A 26,195-nucleotide genomic window follows, 5' to 3' on the forward strand; every position below is an offset into this window, starting at 1 on the left:
TGCCTAAAATCCATTTATTACCTTGCTGGAGGGGCTTCCAGACCGGCTACGGCCGTGTGCTGGATAGCCAGAGCCATGGAGCGCTGGGCAGATAACTTGGAGGCATCTCTGGACACTGACTCTTCAGCTGAGCAGGTGGAGTTAGTAGGCAATCTCAGAGACTCAGCCACATACAGTAATGAGGCAGCCTTAGATATAGGTCTCCTCACTTCCAGAATCTCCTCGGCAGCAGTAGCGGCTCGCCGCTCCCTGTGGTTGCGCTCTTGGAAAGTGGATGGAGATTCCAAGAAGGGATTGGAATGCTTGCCTTTTAATGGAAATGTCCTGTTTGGCCCTGATCTGGACAAAATTGTGGCCACGTTGGCAGCAGCTAAATCTTCCATCGGCTGCGGTCCCATCAGGGTCTGGTACTTCGTCCTTTCAGCCCTATAGGGACCAGGGTAAGTCCAAAATACAGAGCCTAATTCAGACCCGCTCGCAAGCAGGTCGATGGTGCCCTAATGCGCATGCGCACGACGGAGGGAGCTCCGTCGTGCCCATGCGCGAGACCCGCATAGCGACAGCCAAGCTGTCGCTATGGGTCTCGCACCAAAGGGGGTGTGCTGTCGATGGTGACTACAGCACGCCCCCTTTGGTGGGCGTGCCGGGGGCGTTGCTGCCCAGACGGAGGCGTTCCCATGGGAACGCCTTCCGTCTGGAGCCGGCCCCACTGACATCACTAGTGATGTCAGTGGGAGTGCTTTTGGCTCTGATAGAGCCAAAAGCACTCCTGGGCTTGTGGCAGCGAGACCCTACCGCAGGGTCTCGTCGCAAGCCCGATGGTCTTGACCATCGCGACCATCTTTTTGGCCGCTCGCATAAGCTGTGGGTGGTCACCCACAGCTATGCGAGCGGCCTGGAGGCCGCTCCATTTTTAGGTAGGAGGGCCCTGATTCAGAGCGAGCGCTCTGGTCAGAGCGTCCGGCTCTGAATCAGGCCCACAGTCCTTTCCAAGACAGTCAGTGGCCAAGAATTCTGCCAAGCCAAAGAAGCAGGCTTGGAGTGCAAGGCGTCCTACTCCCAAGTCGGACGATAAGCCTTGAGCCTGACTGGATGAGCCTTCCCTTGGGGGACCCCAGAGTGGGAGGCCGACTTCTTCAGTTCACCCAGTGCTGGTATCTGACTACCACGGTCTTCCTGCCGGGTTTTCACCACAGGCCTTCAGTCAGATCAGGACAAGGCCCTGGAACTCCAGAAAGTGTTACACTCTATGCTCCAGGCTGGAGTTGTAGTTCCTGTTCCGTTACCCCAGAGGGGAACGGGATATTACTCCAATCTCTTTCTGGTACAGAAACCCAATGGGGCTTACCGGCTCATCCTCAACCTCCAAGTCCCTCAACAAGTCCTTGAGGGTTCCTCTGGTCAGGATGGAGACCCTGCGTTCCATTATATTGGCAATGGAGCCTGGGGATTTTATGGTGTCGTTGGACATTCAGGATGCCTACCTGCATATTCCTATTATCTTAGCACACCAGCAATTCCACAGGTTTACAGTGGTCAATCAACATTTCCAGTTCCAGGCACTGCCCTTTGCTCTGGCCACAGTGCCTCGAGTGTTTACCAAAGTCATGGCAGTCATGCCGTCCCACCTGCGGATGCAGGGGGTCCACTTGTTACCCTATCTGGATGACCTTCTGTTGTTAGCAGGGTCTCCAGAGATCCTACAGTGCCATCTACAACTGACAATATCTGTGTTGCAGAATCACGGCTGGTTGATAAACTGGCAGAAGTCCTCCCTGGTTTCCTCACAGAGGATGCTCCATCTCTGAGCCCTGTTGGACTCCCAACAACAGAGGATCTTTGTGACTGAGGAAAAGATCTTTGCATTACAGGCAGAGGTACGCAGTTGCCTTCAAAGTTGCCGAGTGTCTGTTCACTCAACGATGAGGTTACTGGGCTCCATGGTGTCGATGTTCGACATTGTGGAATATGTCCAGTTTCACTCCCAGACCTCTGCAGAAGTTGATCCCAGATGGAATGGGTTGCCCCAACGGATAAAGACACAGAAAATGGTGCTTTCTCCGGAGGTACGTCTGTCTCTGACCTGGTGGCTACAGATGGCTCACCTGAGCAGGGGGCCCCCCTTTTGGGTTGCGGACTGGGTCCTTCTGACAATGGACGCCAGTTTTCGGGGCTGGGGAGCAGTGACAGGTCCACACTTATTCCAAGGAAGGTGGACACCAGCAGAATCTGCACTTCCAATCAACATCTTGGAATTTCGGGCAGTATTCAGAACTCTCCAGCAGGCAAGACGTGTTCTCCACGGAAAACCCGTGCAGGTACATTCTGACAACGCCGCCATGGTGGTTTACATAAATCCGCCACGGAGGAACCCAAAGTCAGGCGGCACTGACAGGTGTCCCGCATTATGGCTTGGGCAGAGGCTAATCTCCATGCCATCTCGTCAGTGTTCATACCAGGAGTCCTCGGCTGAGAATGTCTGCTTCCCAGTTGTCATGACGTGCATCCAGGTAAATGGTCTCTTCACCAGGAGGTATTTCAACTCCTAGTGAACAAGTGTGGGGCCTTCCAGATAGACCTCATGGTCTCCCGACACAACAACAACCTGCCTGTGTACGGGTCAAGAACAAGAGACACGGAGGCTCTTCTGGTAGACGCTTTGTCGGTCCTGTGGACCTTCAGGTTTGTGTACCTCTTCCCTCTGTTCTCCCTTCTTCCTCAAGTGATTCAAAAATTCAAGCAAGAAGGATGCACGCTCCTGTTGATAGCCCCAGCAAGGCCCAGACGTCACTGGTACTCAGATCTTCGGAGTCTCTCCATCGACACTCCGATGCTGTTGCCTCATCGTCCGGACTTGTTGTCTCAAGCTCCTACCCATTGACTGGACCTGGGTCATCTGTCTTTGACGGCGCGGCTGTTGAGACAGCCCTTTTGAGGTCCAGGGGTTTTACAAGCTCTGTAGTTAACATCATGCTTAGAGCTAGGAAGCCTGCATCTGCAAGAATTTACCACAGAGTTTGGCATACTTTCTTTGAGTGCTGTCGCCCTAGGGGTTATGATCTTCAGGTGTTTAGGATATCCAGGGTTTTGGCTTGCCTACAGGCTGGCTTAGATCACGGTCTTCGCCTTGCTTCCTTGAAGGTGTAAGTTTCTGCCTTGTCAGTGTGGTTTCAGCGTAGGATTCCTACTCTTCCTGATGTCCGCACCTTTATGCAAGGTGTACTTCGCATTCAGCCTTCCTTTGTCCCCCCCAGTGGCTCCTTGGGATTTGGCTGTGGTGCTGAGGGCTCTCCAAGGACCACCATTTGAACCACTGGGCTCAGTGGATTTAAAATGGCTTACAGCTAAGACTGTGTTTCTCCTGGCCATTGCTTCGGCCAGAAGGGTGTCAGATTTGGGGGCTCTCTCGTGTCGCCCTCCCTTTCTGATTTTTCATAGGGACAGGGCAGTGCTTCGCACTCGCCCTGGTTTCCTACCTAAGGTGGTATCTAGTTTCCACATTAATGAGGAAATTATAATACCGTCCTATAATTCCCCAGAGCTCTCAGCTGGTGAGGCCTCCTTGGATGTGGTACATGCTCTAAGGATTTATGTTGACCGTACAAATTCATTTCGGAAGTCGGACTCCTTGTTTGTCCTCTGTGGTTTCCGTAAGAAGGGTTGGCCTGCCACTAAGCAAACTTTGGCAGGATGGATTCGCATGGCTATTTCTGAGGCTTACATTCATGAGGGCCTTCCTGTACTATCCTCTGTTAAAGCTCATTCTACTCGGTCTGTGGGTCCTTCGTGGGCAGCTCTCCGTGGTGCCGCTGCTGTTCAGCTTTGCAAGGCAGCCACGTGGTCTTCTGTCCATACCTTTGTGAGGTATTCTGCGTTTGATACCTTCGCCTCTCAGGGTGCTTCCTTCTGGCTGCAGATTCTCCTTTCTGCACAGGAGCGTCCCCACCCTTAAAGGATACTGCTTTGGGACATCCCCAAGGTATCCTGTAGATACCCTATGGACCCTGAAGTAGAAAATATGAGATATGGTAAGAACTTACCCTTGTTATCTCTCTTTCTACGAAGTCCATAGGGTTCCACAGGACTCCCGCCCTGTCGCACCTGTACTGCAGTTGGGCTTTGATCTGGTCACCGGTTTTTCCGTCTCCTGGTGAGAATGTGATTCTTGTGTGTTCCAGACTTTCTTCTCTCTCTTTCTTTTCCTCCTCTGGCCTATGGCTTGTTACATAACTGAGACGCCTTGGGTCGGCGGCGGGGTATAGGAGAGGGACCCCAGTGCATCCTAGAAGGCTGAAAACTTTACTCTGAGGTGCCCGATGCCTGCCGCCATCGCCTACACCCCAAGGTATCCTGTGGAACCCTATGATCTTCGTAGAAATAGAGATAACAAGGGTAAGTTCTTACCATATCTCATATTTTTTGTGTGCTCAATTATTCATGTACTTTGTAAGGCGGTGCAGAACCCTTGTGGCGCCATATAAATGACGGATGATACAAATAATAAGGATAATAAAATGTGTATGCTTAATACAACTCCACTCGGGGGAGGGGGTGGGGGGTTGGATGAGTCAGAGTACGTCCCTTTTATGGAAACAATTTTGGTCTCCACTTTAAGAAGACTTCCAAATCTGCAATACAGCCCAGCACCAAATAGACAAAGGAATCTCATAGTAGTAACTTTCAATGTTATAACAAAAATGCAGGGTTAAAAACATGTACAAAATAGAATCTTGGTAAAGGACATATGAATCAAGTACAGTTCACCCAAAACCCAGGATAGTGATGGTCCAGCCACTTAACCACGGATGACTGGGAGCAAATTTACGCGAGTTTGCCCACATTTTTAAAGTGACAATCCTTTAAAAGGCTAAACCAGATTGGTTTAGCCTTTTAAAAGGAATGTCACCATAAAAATATGGGGAGACTCACATAAATCACTGCAGTGTCGGAAGTTCAGAGGCTATTACATTTATACCTCAGTCTTCTCAACGCTGGACACAAAAGCACTTCTAAGGAATATCCTGAAGACAATAAGTATATTTACAGCCAATACTATTACATTTAGCCCTGAGTGTGTGTTCGAACAAACCCTAAACAAGATCAAGCTCTTTCTAACCAAAGCTCTGTCTAATTAAAGTGTTTTCAATGCATAATTCTCCATTAAAACTTTTGAAGACGGCAAAAATTCTATTCTACTTTCGACATACTACAATAACTTTTGTGTTCTATATATCTAATATCCCTTTCACACACAGCAAAAACCCGGGTTTTTGCATGTGAACGTGCATCGACCCAGGTTTCTGCTATGTGTGAATGCAAACAACCCGGAACAAAGTCCTAGGTCCTTGAGCTTGCTCTTTGCCAGGGTCGGGCTAGTTGATAGAACTGGCAATTTTCCGGATCTTATGTCTGAAAGGGGCATAAATGACTGAACACTAAGTTACTGATTATTTCCAATTACAGTATATAGATGATTAGATATTTATTTTTTGTTAGTGAATTGTCTGCAGTGGGAAAATAATAATACAATGTATTCTTACGCAAGATATTATTTTGCTATATACTTATTAAAATACACTGTTATTGTGTCTATCAATACATTGACTGCCATATATAATGTTATGTATGTGGGTATTGTTCAAGCCTTGTATCAGGTTCTGTTTTGATGTAGATTAAGTAAATGTTCAGGCAAACACCCATTTATGTTATCACATTACAGTTTTAGGACTTAGAAAGATCAAACATAAGATTATATTCATCTTCCCATGTACTGTAACAATTCACTCATCAATCATCACCAGTTAGAGAGATTGCTATAACAACTTCTGCATTGAATGCATGTTCTTTAGCTGTGACAATTTTATACATGAACTATTTGTATTGCTTTAAATTAAGGTCAGTTTTTGTTGCAGGACTGAAGGCTCTCTCATATGTTATCCAGCATGATCCTAGCCTGGCGCTGCAACACCAAATGACAATTATTGAGTGCTTAGACCACCCTGATCCCATAATTAAAAGAGAGGTAAGTTAATATTTAATTATTTAAGGGGCGTTAGAATATAAATGATGCTGCAACAGCATGAGATGTATAAATGAATGTACAGTAGCAACCCAACAGAGTTGAATGTACAGTTAACACTGCTATCGGCAAAGATGTAGCTGGACACATCTGTATATCCTATTCAAGACCCGATTCCCTAAACCATTTTTCTGGCCCACTTGTCCAGTGCTCCTATTGGTGATAGAATTTGTGTTGCTCCTCTTACAGTGAACTCCATTGGCTGCCGCAGGTCATCGCTCCAGGTTCCCCTCCTGCACACATGTATAAACATTCCGCAGCAGGGATATCCCTAGAAAAATTAGCACTGTGCCCAGCTAACACACAGCGTACCATGCCCTGCTTATCTTCAGGGCGTTATAAACAAAGTAATATAAAAAACTGCACACTAATTTAGTAACTGATGATGACTGAAGCACAATCCTCTCCCTTACTATAAGAAATACCGCCTTGCAACCCATGACTTTTTTTTTTTAATCATATCTAAATCATGGTAAAATAAAACAGTGGGCAAATGTAACTTCATGTGAAATGGAAGTAACCATAAATGTAGTCATAATTTGTTATAATTATTATTCATATGTAATGTAAAACTTCTATTACATATTTTTTGCGTTCTGAACAATTCAAATAAAAGTAATTTTTCCTTATGATGAGTAGTTTTATTTATTTCTCATTTAGCTACTGGGGGACACTGGACCAGGCGGTGTATAGCCTCCTTTAGGATGCTGGCACTTTAAGGAATTACACAGCCCAACACAAAAAATCTGTTTCATTTTCAATGATATTCGAACACATTTAAGGGGGGTTGGGGTGAAAAACCACAATGTAAGTGCTGCTAGGCGCACAGAGCTGGGTCATTTGGAGGCAATCCTTTAAAAGGATGCCCCACACTAGGCGCAGTCGCTTGCAGCATAAGCTAACATGCTTGGCCCTGGTAAGGTGGTGTAGACTCCAGGCACCATAAAATATACATCCTCCTCGACTGATTCCAGCTCTGTACTGAATATCAGTCTAAAGCAGGCACTGTGCATTCATCTTGTTTTCAGCAATAAATAATGGAGAGCTTGCATAGTTGTAGGCAAAGGGACCATACTCTCCATCTTTAATTGAATCTTAAGTGACTTACCCCATACACCTAAATATAAATGGCCAGGGGTCAGCAGGGTTCTTAGCCATTTTTACAAGACGTTACAGTTCAATATCTGAGTTGGTATAAGGTCTTGTAAAAGTTATAGCAAATTTTAGATTTATTTATTTATTTATTAACAGTTTCTTATATAGCGCAGCATATTCCGTTGCGCTTTACAATTAGATAACATCTCACTGGCTAAATCATGGAAACCTCTGAGCTCTTTCTTGGGCCCATCCTGGGGATGGTAACAGAGGAATTGGACATTAAGGAATCCTCATGTTTTTGATGAAGACTCTGCAAGATGGCATGGGTTGGATGATTTAGTGTGGGTGGTTTGCCAGGTACTACATATCCAGGACAGCAAGGAGTCTGGAGATACACTGTTTAAGAGGAAGAATAACCAGTTACTTACCTTTCCTTGCTATCAGCAATTAGACCAAGTCTGAATGTAAGTTTCATGTTACACACAGGTTGCTGATCGTTTTAGCTCTTGCCAAAGAAAGGAATGTTCAAGACCTTTCTAAAATCTATTATATACTGGCTGGTATTTCTTAAGACCCAATTTAGCCTTGGCTTGGGACAAGAGGGCCATGGAAGAGGATGCTTAAAAGGCTTGCAGGAGGACAGCAAAAACATAAACTTTTGTGATCTGCTAAGCAGCCGGTGACCAAGTCCTCACACAAACTGTTTTAATGACCGGCATTCTGCACACCCAGTAGTGACTGCAGTAGCTGTCTGCTTCTTTACTGACATCAGGGGCTGTGTTCCACTTGAGATTCCTGGGTGAGCAGCATGATGGATCCAGGGATTCATCATTGGTCTCTACACCGTACCACTGTACTCTGCACTAGCAGTCTCCCTGTACAAAAGTGGCAGACCATGCCACCAGCTATTCGCGTTGCTTGCCACATCCTGGTTATCGCCAGTAGAACACAGGGGGAAGAGTTTCTGCTGAAACTTGTTGTTGGATCGGAAGGTCACCAATGCCTTCTCAGATGTGCAGTTCAGTCATGCTCTGACATTTGATATGGCAGTAATCATGGTCGAGGAGGAGTGATGAATACCCACGATCTGAATGATATCTTGATCAAGGCTCCTAAATGGCTTTGGGTGCACTGCAAGGAGATGGCACAGATGCTACAAAACCGTGGTTGTATTATCAATTGCTAGAAATACAATGTGGTTTCTATGCAGAGGCTGTTTTTACTGAGGACCTGATTCATTATGGATCGCTATTGCGATTGCGTACACAGACGGCCGATTGTTGAGTACTGCACATACATATACATCGCAGTGCGCAAAGGCATCTCTGCGATCGCAGAGACAACGCAGCCCCATCACAGAGTGATTGACAGGAAGTGAGCGTTTGGGGTTGTTGACGGGAGAGTGGTCGGCAAAACGCAGGCTTGTCAGTGCATTTAATCGCTGTTACAGGGGCGTGCATAAATTAGCCACTGTGATGGCATATGCAGCTTGATATGTCACTGCGTACAGGAAGGTTAGCAATTTCTGAGTAAGGTCTGACCTTGTGTAATTGTGCGTGAGGCTCCAATGTTACTTGATGGTACCGATGTTTTTCCTGACTTGCAAGGTATTACGGATGTGAGAAAGGGGAAGTTAGCGTCTTTGTGTTGGCCTGCGATGGCATGCGATTACAGTAATTAGCATATTTTTGCAACTGGTCTGCATGCATAATCGCAGCTGCGATCACAATAGCGATCCGTAGTGAATCAGGCCCTGAGTCTGCAGTTTCAATTCCAGACAGAAGAGGGTGATTATTCCAGGGGACAAAATAGCCTATTGTACACACAATCGTACAGTATTTTTTGGCTCTCGGGTGGATGTCTGTTCTTACTGTATGGAATAACTAGTAAATATGGTCTTTCCAAGGTGTTTCAAATCTCATTATGAATCAAGGTGTATGTTCACTTGACCAGAAAACCCATTGGTCTGTCTCCAAGAATGAGAGATGACCACCTTATCAAGTGCTGAGTTTTTGCCAAATCAATTTGAACAATTGTAAAGACAGACACCCGCTTTCAGATTTCATAGATTAGTAGGCTCCCAAATTAAGAATGTTCCAAAATGTTGCAGTTTAGAGGAGTTTTCTATTGCTGGAAAATCCATAAGGATGCAGTCAAACAATGTCACCGCAGTGAAGTATACAAATCATCAAGGAGGCACAGAATGCCGCCTTAAAAATGAAGGAAACCATCAGGATCAGGCACTGGCAAGAACAAAATGTTCAGGCCATAGTGTTCATACCAGGATTGGAAAACTGGGGGGCAGTTATCTCAGCAGGTATGTCTTGGACTCCAGAGACTGGTCCCTCACACCAGAAAAGTTCCAACCACAACTAGATAATGGGACAAAATTGAGTTCCTTAAAGGTTTGGATTGTCTTCAAAAAGAGGCAGGCATTCCTACAGCAAGTGAAGATCTTTTTGTAGAGTGTGGCACATTGCATCCTCCTCTCAGACATGAATTTATTATTGAGAGCATAACAACCTCCTATTGTGCCACTAGAGATAGAGAAGTTGAAATGTTATTTATCCTGGCCATTTCCACGGCCGAAGGCTGTCAGAGGTGTGAACTCTTTTGCAAATCTCACATCTGATTTGACATGAGCAGTTTAGAGGCTGTTCTCCAAATGATACTATCTTTTCAACCTAATGTGTTTTCTAAGTTGCACTTGAATCATCATATTGTTTTTCCTGCACTGACCCAAAATCTTTCTGTTGGAGAAGATTGATATCTTCACTTATTGGACATTGGGGCTAATTCAGCAGTGGACAGAAATGCAAAGCCACACAAGTGCCTTTGCAATTCCGGAACGGCGTACGGGATCGAAGTTGCAGACACAGACGCCCTAAAAACTGTTGCGAAACACCTGCGTTTGTGTGACCACCTCCCTATTGCCTACCACAAAATGGCCCTTCCTGTCAATCCCTTTGCGAATAAATCCTCACTGACATCGGTAATGAAACATGTTGCGTGCGCAGATTACCGATAATCTCCAAACTGCGTTCACATCGGCATTGCATACATGAATCAGGCCCTGAGTGCTCCCCCATATATGCTGTAGTTTTCCTGTTAAAAGTTTATCTAGGTTAAATATTTTTTTCTTCAGCAATGGAGTTGCTTCTATTTGTTTTAATTTCTTTTTGTTTCTGTCCTATGGGGCTTGGTTAGAAATATAACTGTGTTTTCTACAGGAAGAGGAGATGAAAGGGAAGCAGCATAAATGATTTAGAATTACTTAAACTGTCAACATATTAGAGGATGCTCTGTATGCCATGGCCCACTGTCCCCCTGACTGACAAAAACATTTAATGTATACAATCTTATTTGATAGCATTGTACCACATGGGAGCGTTTTGTATTTTTTCTTATATTAACCACCCCTTGAGGCAAATTTCCTGTGTAAAGAACAGATAGCACAGAGCTCCAGTCTCTCCTCTTCAGGGGCTGCCGCAGAAGAGGGCAGATTGCAATAAACTAGTAAAATAAAGAATAATAGAATACTGTGCGCTTTGACGTGATCTCTTCTTCCCCAGATACTTCGTACCACCCGCAGGCAGAAACGAATCAGCATGCAGGGCTAGTAACCTGGCAACTGCACTTCCATTTACCTGCCAGTATACTGAATGATGAATATCAGCTTGAGGAGTGCACCTCAGATGAGGATTGTCCAATAATAACTACATTTTTCTCCATAACCAATGTATCATGTTAAATATTTAACTCTTATGGTGCATACACACGGTCAGATTAAAAGGACGATATAAACGATAACGATATAGTTTGATCGTTTATATCATCCTTTTTTTGAACCTCTCCAACGACCAAAGGATGGTCGTTGCGCGAACACGGATGGTCGATATATCGACCATCGCCCGTGCAAGCAGGCCAACCTGGTCGATAGCCTGTTTACTATAGGGACCCGCGATCGCGGGTCATTACGTAGTTTTGGGGTTGGTGCATGTTGCTGGATGTTCGATATCGAACATCCAGCACATGCAGGACGATCAGACAACGATATCTGATCGTCGTCTGATCGTCCAGTGTGTATGGGCCATTAGGGGTATTTTTACTAAAGGGAGAGTTTTTAGAAATGGAGATGTTACTCATAGCAACCAATCAGATTCTACTTAACATGTCACTAGCACCTTCTAGAAGATAATACCTAGAATCTGATTGGTTGCTATGGGCAACATCTCCATTTCTAAACACTCTCACTTTAGTAAATATACCCCCTAAATATCTTATCGACACTTCTCTTTTGTCAAAGGGATGATATACTGCAAACTTTCTTATTTCAAAAGCTGATAACAGTTAAGATATTTGGCTAGGGTACCCCAATAAATTCCCATCTAAAATCGTCATCTTTTCTTGATCCGACTTAATAAATAAGGAATAAATATAGAAATTGACATAGAAACGGGCTGCTCCTGAGGCGCTCCAGTCGCTGCTTCATATATAGGCAGCCAAATAAGAGTAGGCACTATGGTTTATTCTTTCCATGATGAAGATACTGTTCTAGTCTTTTCATGACGGGACTCTATGGGCCTGATTGTACAGAACCTTGCGCATTGTTTACTTGGGGAAAAATGCAGATCTCTGCCTGTATTCAAAGATGGCACCCTCTATACAGCTGCACCGCCTATATACATCCAGTAGCCTTCATCATTATCAGTGCACATTTGCACCAGCCCTGTCCTTGGTTGAAGTGATCCATCTTCTGAATCAGCCGGATCTCTCTGTAGGCTCACCTATGAATAGCCCACAGTCCTGTCCTGTGCTAGGAGTACTCTTCTCCTCTGTGTGAACGCGCAGTTTTCTGCACTTGGCTGCAAGTAGATATTTAGCTGAGATTCGTACAACTCTGACTTGTAGGTAGTTGCCCATAGTTGTGTGCGCAGGCCCTGCAATATGCACATATGTTGCTAAAAATCTCAAGATCTGTCTGCAAAGTACACTTAATGTGCCCATCCACTAGAAGACAGGAAAACGACTGCACGACTACGACATTGTAATTGTACAGTCGTTTGTCAGTCTGACGAGTCTGCTCTGAACGAGCAGTCGTCCAGTGTAGGCACAATCAATCCATCTGCAAACATGCTGAACCTGACACTATCATCAGGTTGTCCAGCATGTTTGCCCGATGACAGATGTCTAAACGACCAGCGGGAGCCCGCATCGCTGGTCGTTTTAGACCTTTTTTCAAACGATTTGCAAACTATTTATGAATGACAACGATATTGTTCAATCGCTCAATTAAATTGTCTAGTGGATGGGCACCTTTACATACAACTCTGAATCCAGTCCTGTGGTTTCATCTCTTTCATGATTGGACAATATTATTACTTTATTTAATGAATTGCTTAGATAATTGAAGAATTTTTAACTAGGAGACTCTGCAGCTTTCCGTAATTTCCCTCCTTGAGTTCGCCACAGTATTTTTAATCATCTTGTGTCCCATATTTTGCAAAACCTTACTGCATTCTCATTACTTTCTTGGTGCTGTGTTTTTTAGACCCTGGAGCTTCTCTACCGAATCACTAATGACCGGAATGTCACTGTTATAGTACAGAAAATGCTGGAATATTTGATGCAAAGCAATGATAAATATACTGTAATTGCATTGGCTGGAAAAATTGCAGACTTAGCTGAAAAATATCCTTTTTAAAACATTCCACTGTTGTTCTGTTTGAAAATAAAGTATATAGTTAAAGTTACAATATGATGTAGAATAAACTGATATTACATTGAGCTATCACTCATGCCTAGAGTTATTCAATTAATTGGCATTTACCCCTTGTGGTAAATCATGGGTTAACGCGCTCTAACCAATAGATTTCGCTCAAAGTGCTGGAATCTACAGGTTTCCCCTTGCGGTAAGAGTCTGCATTTTAACATGGATTATTCTGCGAGGAAAAATCCTGCCTCTGGGGCTTGGCGCACGGGGTTCCCACCGCTAATTAAATTGGGCAGCATGTGCAATTCATAGCGGGGTAAACCCCATGCCTGATTGAATTCCTCCCTTAGCTGCCAAACTCCCCAAGTTCCAAAATTTGCGATAGATACATCTGTTTGTATTTATGTTATTGTGCTTTAGTATACAACTATCTTTAAGTCATATTGATTAGTGTGTGTGTGGGGGGGGGGGGTGGTTCTCAATTAAAAAATGTTTTTCTTCACCTTATTGTCACATATTCCCCAAATAACCAGTGGTTTGTTGAGACCATGAATGTAGTATTTTCTATTGGTGGAGATATGGTGCACCATGATATTCCCAACAACTTCCTCCGACTGCTGGCTGAAGGTGAGAATCTCTGTATACTGTGTACAGCTCCTGATAAATGTATGTCTACCAGATCTCCATTCAGAAACAAAGGTGTATTCATTTGTAACAGACGGTTTTCTTATTCTTTTACTTGTGATTCTGTGAGCTGGACTGGAAGTAATACAGACATTGGTCCCTTCTTGCTTGTAGAAACCTTCTCGTGTCTCTTCTTTTATCTCATGCCAAATCAATCTCGTGTCAGACTAATTTTAATCTGGTATGAGAACCCATCTAGGTAGAATGGTTGGCCAGTTTTCTTTCCAATGACCAAACTGACTGATCAAAACGGCACTATACAGATGTGTCCTGATATATACCCATCCTTTTTATGCCATATGACATGGGACGCCTGGCATGTATTGTGTTTGAGTGCTTTTTTCCTGAATTTTGCATCTTAATTTGCTAATAGTGTCCTAAAGGCCGGGTTGGGTATGGGATCCCGGCGGTATTGATGCCAGCAATCACTATACTGACGGCATCATCCTGAAAGTCAGAATCCCGACCCAACTAGATAAGTACCCTAACCCTCCCTCCCTGCAGCCTAACCCTCCCTCCCTGTAGCCTAACCCTAACTCTCCCCTCCCGCAGCCGAACACTAACCAGCCTACCCCTAACCTCCCGCTCCTGCAGCCTAACCTTAACACTTCCCCTAGTGCCTAACCCCTAAACCTAACCCTCCCCTAACCCTAATATTTACAGTCGGGATGCCAGTGGTCAGGATTCTGGCACCGCTATTCTGAGCGCCAGCATCCCAACCACCGGGATACTAACTACATCCCCTGAGGGCCTTCTTCAGAGATGGACTGAATTGCAGAGCCGCACACAAGCAGCTGTGCAGTTCCATCCATCTAAATTGCTAATGCAGAAGGAGGTGTCTGTAGAAAATGGACACCTCCTTGTTGCATCTGCAATCCCTGTACTGTGACCGAGGTTGCAGCCTGGGCTCATTGTCACGACCATCGGTTGCAATGGTTGCTCTTTTGGCCAGGCTGCAGAAGCTGAAGCTTACCGCAGCATGACTGGGTACTGGAAAACTGCGCAGACCCTGGCCTCGTCCCTCCTGAATACGGGGACGACGGTGGCCAGCCACGCCACCCTCTGCGTCCTAAACGCTGCAACATGTCAATCATGCTGTGGCTTGGGGGGGGGGGTCTGCAAGCAAGAATGCAGGAACTGTTCTGCAAGTGTGCTGACCCCAAAACATTGGAGATGTGCACTAACTGTCGGATTAGTGTACATCCCTGAATCAGGCCCTAAGTGGTTAGGATTAGTTTTATATAGCAAAGGAATTGATATAAAGTAGCAGATTAAGCACAATGATGGGTGATGCGAGACGCTAGTATAGGACCTCAGTCTTTTGCCTTTTTACCCATATTGTACGGTGTTCTGAATTTTGCATCCTAATTTGCTATTAGTATAAAAAATATTTATTTCTTAAAGTAGCAGATTAAGGAACTCATTCAGAGTCGGTCAAAGCGGCCGCACGGTCGTACGGGAAAAGGGGCCGGATATTCAAACGATTCCCTCGCAAGTTGCGTCCCTAAGTTCGGATCGGTAGCTGGCCGACCAAGGGGAGGAAGCGGTCGGAATTCAAAAAAATACGCCCCCTTCTCGTACGCATTGCACGTCATCTCCGGGCATATAAGGATTAATCGAGACCATCGAAACTGGTCGTAGAGCTTAAGGTTGACCATCCCCTCTCTTAAGCTCTACAATCATGTCAGTGTAAAAACCTCTCATGTCCCATGTGCCATGACGCTACTTTGTTAATTATGCACTCCCATAAACCGTATGCACTCCCATAAAACGCAGTTCGCATAATTAGGCACGCCTGCGTTCGGATCTCCACTCCCCCCGTTTTCAAGCACCTTCCCCTGTTACCACCCACAAATGCCTCAATCTGTCACTCAAACTACCGACCTGGCTGTGTTCAAGGAGAGAGAAATTTCTGATCGTAGCGGCTAGTTTGCGCACACGCATTGCGAACTTTACGCATGCGCAGTATAGCGAACATCGGTGGCGTACGACCGTGCGGCCGCAACGACCGACTCTGAATGAGGTCCTAAGACTCTTGTTTTAAGAAAAAGTTGCATGGCACGGCAGCTTTTTGTGGTGAGGCAAACAATGGCTGTTTGGCACAATTTAAGGATAGGTGTATGTGGGCACATCTGTGCATCTGTATATGATCGTCCCAAGGCCATAAAACAGCAGTGTATTAAATCTATTTATACATGATCTTTTTAGTGCACTGTTCTCTCAATGACAATTGTTTTTAAAATATCATTTCAACAAAATGTAATTTTTTTTTTTTCTCCAATAAACCCGCATACCCCCATTGCACTGTGGAGGTAGCATATGCACATAATACATTTCTTCTTGAACGTACATTTCCTTTTTCAAATGGTAAAATATATTTATCAAATCTTCTATGTTTTGCAAGCTCAGACCTAGCTCCTCTTTACCATATACTCTTTATTTTCATTTCTGCTTTTGTATCTCTTCTATTTCTCTCTTGAGCCTCTAGCAGCATTTTTACTATCTAGCTAAAGACCTGCAGGCTGCAGAATTGCTATAAACATTATGTAATCCGCTGCCTCTGGGATTGTCGTGCCCACATGCACACCATTTTGCATAATAACCTGAGCCTGACTATTTTGCAATTTAACATGGTGAGGAAAGTTTGTCCAGCCCTTTGTCCAGCCTGAGCTCTGTGTTTAAAATATATCATTTTTTTTTCTAACTCCCCAGGTTTTGCTGATGAAAAGGAAGATGGACAGCTGAGGCTGTATGCAGTGCAGTCTTATCTTGCTTTGCTGGAAATGGAGAATGTGCATTATCCTCAGCGCTTCCTACAGGTTATCAGCTGGGTGAGGAAGATATTAGTAAAAAACCGCTCTTTGTGCTGGGATACACGGAGCAGACATTAGCATTTTCTATTCATAGGCCGGGCCATTCGCTTCTGAGCATCCATGTAAATTGGCTTTTTCACACTGGCTAACTTCCAATTATACACTCCTTACTTGCTAGCAGAGGATCTTAAAAATAAGTACAATATTAAAAATGTCACGAATTGCAAAGTTTAAAATCTGCTTACAGTAAATGTGCGGAGAGGCTTTTGCTTTAATTAGTTGAGGATTTGTTTAATTAAAATAATAACTACTATGCTTTGAGGTTGCTTAGGCTCTTGTTCTGAGATGGGGCTGGCTTACTTACCTATTAATCTGATGACTTAGTTATGCAGTCCTGTTGCCTAGGTGTATTAATCTATTGAAATCCCCCCCCCCCCCCCCATTGCCTGTTTCCCAGGTCAGGTATCCTCTCTTCAGCGGGATATCCGGTTGTAATGGCGTTTGCAGGACGTGTCATTTATCCTTCTAAAGGGGCAATTCATCATAATGGAACACTCCTACTAAAGGGAGCGCTCCAAAGAACTTGTGCTAGCTACAGATGTACATCAGATGGATTCTTATCTACTTTTAATGACAGCTCTCCCGCAAAGTAACTGCCCTAACTTTCCCTTTCCTACTTACAATTCTTTATTACTCTTGGAAAGCTATGAGGCTGATACAGAGTTGAATGCAAGTCTACAGTCAGGTGCATAAATATTGGGACATTGACAGACTTTTCATATTTTGGTCTCTATTCACCACCACAATGGCTTTGAAATGAAACAAACAAGATGTGCTTTAACTGCAGACTTTCAGATTTAATTTGAGGGTAATTATATTCAAATCCGGTGAACGGTGTAGGAATTACAACGGTTTCTATATGTGCCTCACACTTTTTAAGGGGCCAAAAGTAATGGGACAAACTAAACAATCCTAAATCTAACTTTCACTTTTTAATACTTTGTTGCAAATCCTTTGCAGGCAATTACAGCCTGAAGTCTGGAACGCACAGACATCACCAGACGCTGGGTTTCATCCCTGGTGATGCTCTGCCAGGCCTCTACTGCAAAGGTCTTCAGTTCCTGCTTGTTCTTGGGGCATTTTCCCTTTAGTTTTGTCTTCATTAAGTGAAATGCATGCTCAATCGGATTCAGGTTAGGGGATTGACTTGGACATTGCATAACATTCCACTTTTTAACCTTAAAAAACTCTTTGGTTGCTTTTGCAGTATGCTCGGGTCATTGTCCATCTGCACTGTGAAGCGACGTCCAATGAGTTCTGAAACATTTGACTGAATATGAGCATATAATATTGCCCGAAACACTTCAGAATTCATTCTGCTGCTTTTGTCAGCAGTCACATCATCAATAATTACAAGGGAACCAGTTCCATTGGCAGCCATACATGCCCACGCCATGACACTACCACCACCATGCTTCACTGATGAGGTGGTATGTTTTGGATCATGAACAGTTCCTTTCCTTCTCCATACACTTCTCTTCCCATCACTCTGGTACAAGTTGATCTTTGTCTCATCTGTCCATAGGATGTTGTTCCAGAACTGTAATGGCTTTTTTAGATGTTGTTTGGCAAACTCTAATCTGGTCTTCCTGTTTTTGTGGCTCACCAATGGTATTCATCTTCTGGTGAACCCTCTATATTCACTCTTGTGAAGTCTTCTCTTGATTGTTGACTTTGACACATATACACCTACCTCCTGGAGAGTGTTCTTGATTTGGCCAACTGTTGTGAAGGGGTTTTTCTTCACCAGGGTAATAATTCTTCTGTCATCCACCACAGTTGTTTTCCGTGGTCTTCCCGGTCTTTTGGTGTTGCTGAGCTCTCTGGTGCGTTCTTTCTTTTTAATGTTCCAAACAGTTGATTTGGCCACACCTAATGTTTTTGCTATCTCTCTGATGGGTTTGTTTTGATTTTTCAGCCTACTGATGCCTTGCTTCATTGATAGTGACAGCTCTTTGGATGTCATATTGAGAGTCGACAGCAACTGATTCCAAATGCAAATGTCACAGTTAGAATCAACTCCAGACCTGTTACCTGCTTAATTGATAATGAAATAACGAGGGAATAGCCCACACCTGTCCATGAAATAGCTTTTGAGTTGATAGTCCCATTACTTTTGGCCCCTTAAAAAGTGGGAGGCACATATAGAAACCGTTGTAATTCCTACACCGTTCACCCGATTTGGATGTAGTCTGCGTGCTCCGGAACAAAGTGTATGCAACTATGGGTGATGCAGTTTAGCGGGCAAACCAGACACCTCTCTCCTTAAGACTAAAAGGTCGTAACTGGGTTGTAATTGGGCATTCAGTTCAGAACAGACCTTGGCCCTCATTCAGACCCACTCGCAAGCGGGCGCACGTACGTTAGGCGTACGTACAAAAATATTTAAATTCAATGGCTCGCTCGTATTTTCGTTCGCATCTAAAATTCCTCCCTAAACTCTGACGACCCCTCCTCTAACTAACGAGCGTACGAAATAGCGAGCGTACATCCCCGAAATGGCTTGAAAGGAACGCACGCACAAGTATAAACAGGAAGTGGCCTTGTCAGATGTCGATTACCTGCTCCTTTATTCTGCCTACCTCCATCAATCGTATCATGCCAATCAATGTATCAATTAGCTTAATTGTTTGTTTTTTTTCAACACAATGCAAGAAACTTTACTCTTGTCCGTGTTTGTGTTTACCCGCAGAATACGTACGGATGAAACATTCGCTTTTATTGTTCAAAAAACATGTGAACCACAATTAAACAATTGTTCTATTGCTGTGGATCCCCGCATATTTCTCTGGGTTCATTTCTTTATTTAAATTTGCTTACGCATGTCACTGCATCAAGCCTATCATAACTCTCCAGAGATTTCTGGCCCTGTCGAACACATGACTCATACACTAACCAATAAAATTGCTCCTGTTAATTTCCAAAATACATTAGCCAATCAGTAAATTTTTACACACTTTATCAAAAATGTTTTTTAAGAAAAACACCATTGCCATCATGAGAGCCTCCGCATTCACCAGGCGCGAGCTGCTGGTGCTTACGGAGGTCATGGATCGCCGGATCACCAGCCAACCTCAACCCATGACCAACCGGCAGAAGCGCTCCGCGTATGCGGAGGCACGGTCCCGCCTGCGGTCCTTCGGCTCACGCCGCAACATCGGGCAGCTGGAGCGCAGGTGGTCCGACCTGCAACGGCGAACGCCCCGCTTGCTGGCATGCTTTCGCATGCAGATCCTGGAAAGTAAGTGTTATGTATTGTGGTTTTAATGTTTGTGTTTGTGGGGCAAACTGCGTGTGCATGTTTTCCTGTCTGTCCTATTTCTTATTTGTACTCATATCTGCGTGTGCATGTTTTCCTGTCTGTACTATTTATTATTTGTACTCATATCTGCGTGTGCATGTTTTCCTGTCTGTCCTATTTCTTATTTGTACTCATATCTGCGTGTGCATGTTTTCCTGTCTGTCCTATTTATTATTTGTACTCATATCTGCGTGTGCATGTTTTCCCTCTCTTTCTGATTTATTCATTCTACTCCTATTTGGCTTATTTTTTGGTTTTTTTTATTTTTTTAACAAATATCTTTGCCACAAAAAAAAGGCCAAAAAATATTAGGCCAATTTGTTGGTGTTTATACAATAAATTTAAAAAAAAAAACTGAGATTGTATTGTGACATTATTGTACAAATGGGTTACATTTAATCCTGGCCCTAAAGGCAAAAACTGACCCTCTTAAAAAAAAAAAAAGGCCTCTTTAAGGAACGTTTAAAAAATCACATAGCGATGCAAATTCCACAGTAAACCAAAAAAAAGGGGAGCTAATTAAAACATGATGACATTATTGTTACAATAGGCCATAACCAACAAATTGTGGCCAAAATAAAACACCAAAAATGTACGCTAATTGATTGTGTAATCATGACATTAGCAGCTCTGATTTCCACCTGCGTACGCTTTTGTGCTATCCCAATAAACTGCTTTCCAAACACATACCAAGCCGGTTTTCAATCCAACACTAATTACTTTACTGACCAGCCGCGATTAATCGCAGCACCATCGTTGAGTCCCGGGACGGAGGAGAAGGCCATCGCCAATGTGGTCGAGTAATCCTGACCCTAAGCTGTGCGAGCATTTTGAAGGGAAAGCGGATGTTCCAGTGACGTATGAGACGGTCCGAACACATTTGACGTTCGCATCTGCTAATGTATGTACGCCCCAAAAACGCCTCGCCACGCCTGCGTTTTTTCATCTCCACCCCCGTCAACACCCAAAAACGCCCTGTTCTGTCAATCACATTTGACATGTCACTTCCTGTACGCTATTTTAGGAACGAGAGAAAAAAAAAACGCAATCTGCCGTACGCACATGCGCAGTGTAACACCGACGCATGCGCGGTTAGTCAACATCGGAACGCAACGAGCGTACTGTTGTTAACGTGCGGCTCTGAATGAGGGCCCTTGTGCACCTAGCAAAGTGTTGGCGTACGTGTGCCCTGTTGATGTTTTCATATATTTATTTTTAATATAATGTGTTAACAATTATTTGTAACACACACACACACACACACACACACACACACACACACACACACACACACACACACACACACACACACACACACACACACACACACACACACACACACACACACACACACACACACACACACAGCAGCACTTTACAGAGAATATTTGGCCATTCACATCAGCCCCTGCACCTGTGGAGCTTGCAATCTATATTCTCTGTCGCATGCACACATATATACACTAGGGTTAATTTTTTTGTCAGAATCCAATTAACATTACCAATGTGTTTATGAATTGTGGGGGGAGAACATGCAAACTCCAAGCAATTAAGGCCTTGGTGCGAATCGAACCCAAGTGCTGTGAGGTAAAATTGATAATGTATATGATGGTTTTATACAATATGACTATAATGCTCATAATATAGCAAGCAAATATTGCAGTTTCCCATTTGCTGACTTACTGCTTTACTCTTCACAGGTGCTTGGAGAATATACCTACCTGGCAAAGCACATCGCTACAGAATTAGTAATAGCAAAGCTAAACAGTGTTGTTCTGCAAAACTATGTTACCTCTGAAACAAAGGCCTGGATTGTGGCTGCCATAACAAAGCTGGTTGCGATCACTCCACATTCTTCAGTAGTGGATAAACTAATCCAAGAATTCTCAACCTGTCTGGACACGGATATGAGGCAGCAGGCCTGTGAATTAAATGCACTGCGGGAAGACAAGCCTCTAATGCAGAGACTTTTTCCACTCAACTCCAGCTGTGAAGATATATTGGTAAATATGGGTTTAATAGCCTTTGTTTAAATCTGCCAAGTAATCTAGCATGACGGGAATTAAAGGTGCAGAGAGGTCTTTTTCAGTGGTGCAGTCTTACTCATGCATGGTATCAGACATGATGGAATATTTCTGTGCTAGGTTTGTATTGCTGTTTGAGGAACTGGGGGGTGGATAGATTGTCTGGCTCTCTCAATAAGAGTATTTCCCTACTTACAAGAAATTTTGGTGAAATGACAGTAATTTCATTTATTTTATACCCTTCCCTATATACAGATGTGTCATCAAGCATCTAGCCTCAATACACCACGCAGCGTCAGATGTCTGCTATGAGTGGGCTGCCAGGTCCCGTGCAACTTACGCCAGGTGTCTTTTCTGACGAAAATGCATTTTAGTTACAATACGATGCGACTAGTACTCACCAGGAGACCGCACTGATTCATTATATCTGTGTGCAACTGAGTCTGGATATGAAGCACAACGGAACTTGGGAAAAAGCTGCGGCTGCTGCATCTTAGCACTTTGTATATAGATTGAGAGACTCAGCCGCACACAGATATACAAGTGTTACATATCAAATGAATCCGGACAGTCTGCTGTTGGGTTCTATCTTCTGCAATAAAAGATGCCCAGCGCTAGCAGAGACTCACGGGACCTTGTGCATCGGAAGGGGCTGTTTGACGCGACTGCAGCAAACCTGTGTGAGGACACATCTGTATAAACTGCTTTCTTTATCAGCTTGTCCACACTTTTTGTAATCGTTTATTACACTTGTACTGAGGGGTTGGTGATTTATAAAACCCCAAATCTGTTCATCACACTTGCACGTGCTCTTGTCTCTGTATCCAAACTCACGCAACCCCAATCACACATCGTTTTCTGAAAAAAATTGGCAGTAAGTGACAAATATAATGAACATAATGATTGTAATCTGTACCCTGAACACTCTTAAGCTGGGTACACGCTTATACAACGGTTGGCCCGTTCTTTCGATTCCTCACCGGTTCATTCGATCTGTTAAGCGTGTGTGCACACCTTCCATTATGTTTTTAGGAAGAAAACTGGTCACATTGAAAGATCAGGTGTATGCACTTTCCACCTTTCTGTCCAATGCTCCTCCAGCAGAAGCACCGCCTTTGTGTCTTTCCAGCAGATATTTTAGACAGATGGAGGTCAAAGATCGCAAGTTAGATTGTATAGGTGTGTTTGTGCGTATCGGCACTGTAATCGGAACGTAAGTGATATAGAAAGTAAGCTTGCATTGAAAGTGTAATTGTACAAGTGTTTTATCCAGCTTAAACGAGTGGCTAGTTTACCTACAGTATGTGGATGATACAGCCCTGTTTTATTACCTTTTCTAATATGTTTACTGTGCATACAGTTAATGCACACATGATTAATAAATCTTTTATTTATAAACCTCAAACCTAGTAAATCAGAGGGATCATAATACAGACAGAAGAGTAAACCAGGTTTTCTATATTATTCCAGGTTGATGCCTCTCTGTCGTTTCTGGATGGATTTGTGGCCGAGGCTCTTGGTAAAGGCGCTGCGCCCTACAAGCCTCGTCACCAGCGCCAAGAGGAAAAGCTGTCCCGGGAAAAAGGTATGTGGTCATTGTAGCCCAGCAGTAACTAGTTATTTCAGGATATCCATTACAACAGGCTGACAGATTTTCTGTTCATTTAATTTACTAGCTGTGTCTCATAACGAACCTAATTTCTCTGCATATTTACATTTAATAGTAAGGCAGGTGCCATATTGCTTGCTTGACCAGTTGAAATGTAGTGTGATCCATAGACCTCAGTGTGTGCAGCCAGCAGCTATATCATTATGAAGAAAGGTAGAATATTTGCTTTGGTTTACCAAACAGTAGAGGAAAACTTCTCTTTTAGTGGATCCCTATTGTGCAGCCACATATACCAGATATAGGAGGTTATCCTAGCGAGCATGATTGCTTTGGGATAATAGCCCACTGGGAAAATATTGCCCAGTCAAATGTCAGCAGTGGAAAAAACTGCCCAATTTATCAACCAGCAGTAACAATAGTCCAACTTGCAGTAAATATGGGCATCATTGCTCACTCCCTACTTCTGCCACTATTTCCATCCAGAGTAGCACAGCCCCAGTTGCGCTAAATATTGTGCTAAAATATTGCCTGGCCATACATGCAAGTGCACCACTGACTTTTTTTTTTACGCACTCGATTTTTATTAAAACCATCAGCAGGAGCAAATACATTAAGTAAAGTGTATATACGAGACATGATATTAATAAATGGTGTCGCACCACTGCCTTTTAATTTGTCAACGTTAATGCTTATAATAATACTCATTATTTTCAAAAGTGGCTTGGACAATACACAAAGCAGGATTTCTATCATAACAAAATAATTCTGCTGCTGATCCCTGGTTACAAATTCCCTGGCTGCAGAGATAGCTGAGGAGGGCCACCAGCTGCGTATGGGATGTAGTTTATATCCCGGCTGTTGGGATGCCAGACTCAGAATCTCTACACTAGTCAGAATCCCGGTGCCAGCATCCCGACGGTAAGTGTTAGGGGGAGGGTTAGGGATAGGCAGTAGGGGGAGGGTTAGGCTGTGGGGGTGGGTGGGTTAGGGTTAGGCTGCGGGGGGGAGGTTAGGTTTTGGCTGTGGGGGGTGAGGATTACGTGAGGGTTAAGTTTAGGCTGCAGGGAGGGTTAGGGTAGGGATAGGGGTAGGGTTATGATTCTTACCGACAGGTGTCGGTATCTTAACCCTGTTGGGATGCCGGCATCAGGATTCTGACCACCGGGATCCTAACCGCTGACATCCCATACCCAACCCGTTTTGTACCAGTGGCTTTGTATTTAAATTGGATTAGCATTGCTGCCTCTCAGCAAAGGGCAATTTCTTTGTAAAGTTTATTTATTACCATTTATTTATATAGTGCACATATATTCCGCAGCACTTTACAGAGAGTATGTATGTATGTATGTATGCATGTTCTTTCCATGTAAACATGGTTTCCCTCCCACAGTCCAAAAATAAACTGTGTAGTTGGTTACTGTAGCTTCTGATAAAACTGACCACAGTGTGGAGAATTTACTCTTTAAGTCCCATTGAGACAAATACTAATGTTAATGATGAATCATTCTCTGTGAGGCACTGCGATATGCTGATATGCAGTGAATTAAGGATAACATTAATAATTATAGCATTTATGCATGCACACTCTTTTATACAGGGGGTGCCTGCAATTTTTTATCCAGGAATGAAGCGTAAGTAGGTGGCTCATGGTGTTGCACCAGTTGAATGTTTACAATAGTGAACTATTACACAAGCAAATGGTGAGGTACATGGCCATATCAGATAGGCAGGTGAGCCGCCTATAGATTCCACTAAAAACCATGTGTAAAGTACAGTGTTTATATTCCATCCTATATCCACACGTAAGGGTCTGCCATTCTCCCAGATGTTACGTTGGAGAAGAATATGTAGTGATCCAGTTAATACATTGAGACAACTATATTGGATGGTAGACAAGATTACACAGAGGAGATATGACTGTGATGCCTTTTTTAAAAACAAGGCTTTGGCAATCCCACAAGAAAAAGCATTGAGAGCAAGCCAACAGAAACATCTCTCCTCTAGTATATTATTTGGCTTAATGTATACAACACAGCTAGCAATAAGGTCAGGCGAGTGGTCAAACAATATTGGCACATAGCACAAACCGATGTAGATTTACTCATGTTAAAAAGTAAGAGTGTTTTGCACAGCTATGCGAGATAGAAATATTAAAAACATGGATATGCCAACTGATGTGTCAGAATTATGAAAAAGATTCCTGAACATTTTTTGAGTAAAGTGAAAAAAGGCAGCTTTACAAGTGTATTGGCTGCGTGACCTGCAGTTATATGATGTTGGGGATCATAATAAACCCACATAGACAGGTCAAAAACTATAAATACACCATGATTTAACCTGTTCCAGCACATATGTAGTGTATGCCTTCATTTGCCCTTGTGGCCTATATGTATGCAAGACTGAAAGGCAGTTCAAGGAGAGGATGACTCTCCAGGAACGCAGAACAACCAGTCCCAAGACATTTTGTGCAGTTTGCCCTTAGCCAAGATACTTTACAAAATTACAGCTCATGTACCTGGTCCATAACAGATCTAAAAAATTATTGCAGCTTGAATCAAGGTATATATTTCGCCTTGACTCAGTTGCTCCTAAGGGGATAAATGTAAATCTGGGATTGCAGTTCTTTATGTACCGTATATACTCGAGTATAAGTCGACCCGAATATAAGCCGAGGTACCTACTTTTACCACAAAAAACTGGGAAAACTTATTGACTCAAGTATAAGCCTAGGGTGGGAAATGCAGCAGCTGGTAGTGCCCCCAGTAGTAATTCTCCCTGGTTGTGCCCCCAGTAGTAATCCCCCCTGGTAGTGCA

The 26,195-nt window shown here is 43.7% G+C and overlaps 1 protein-coding gene across 1 annotated transcript in view; it reads left to right on the top strand.

Annotated features, from left to right (window-relative positions):
• Nucleotides 1-26,195, top strand: part of AP4E1 (adaptor related protein complex 4 subunit epsilon 1) — a 64,438-nt gene that overhangs the window by 23,361 nt on the left and 14,882 nt on the right. Inside the window, exons 10-15 of the mRNA XM_088472775.1 lie at nucleotides 5,913-6,022; nucleotides 12,729-12,868; nucleotides 13,405-13,517; nucleotides 16,287-16,405; nucleotides 21,449-21,751; nucleotides 23,243-23,357. Coding sequence (XP_088328901.1) covers nucleotides 5,913-6,022; nucleotides 12,729-12,868; nucleotides 13,405-13,517; nucleotides 16,287-16,405; nucleotides 21,449-21,751; nucleotides 23,243-23,357 — 900 coding nt within the window. The remainder of the gene's footprint in view (nucleotides 1-5,912; nucleotides 6,023-12,728; nucleotides 12,869-13,404; nucleotides 13,518-16,286; nucleotides 16,406-21,448; nucleotides 21,752-23,242; nucleotides 23,358-26,195) is intronic.

Source organism: Taudactylus pleione, unplaced genomic scaffold (assembly GCF_031769625.1).
Source record: "Taudactylus pleione unplaced genomic scaffold, aTauple2 ptg000129l, whole genome shotgun sequence".
In the NCBI taxonomy this organism is placed as follows: domain Eukaryota; kingdom Metazoa; phylum Chordata; class Amphibia; order Anura; family Myobatrachidae; genus Taudactylus; species Taudactylus pleione.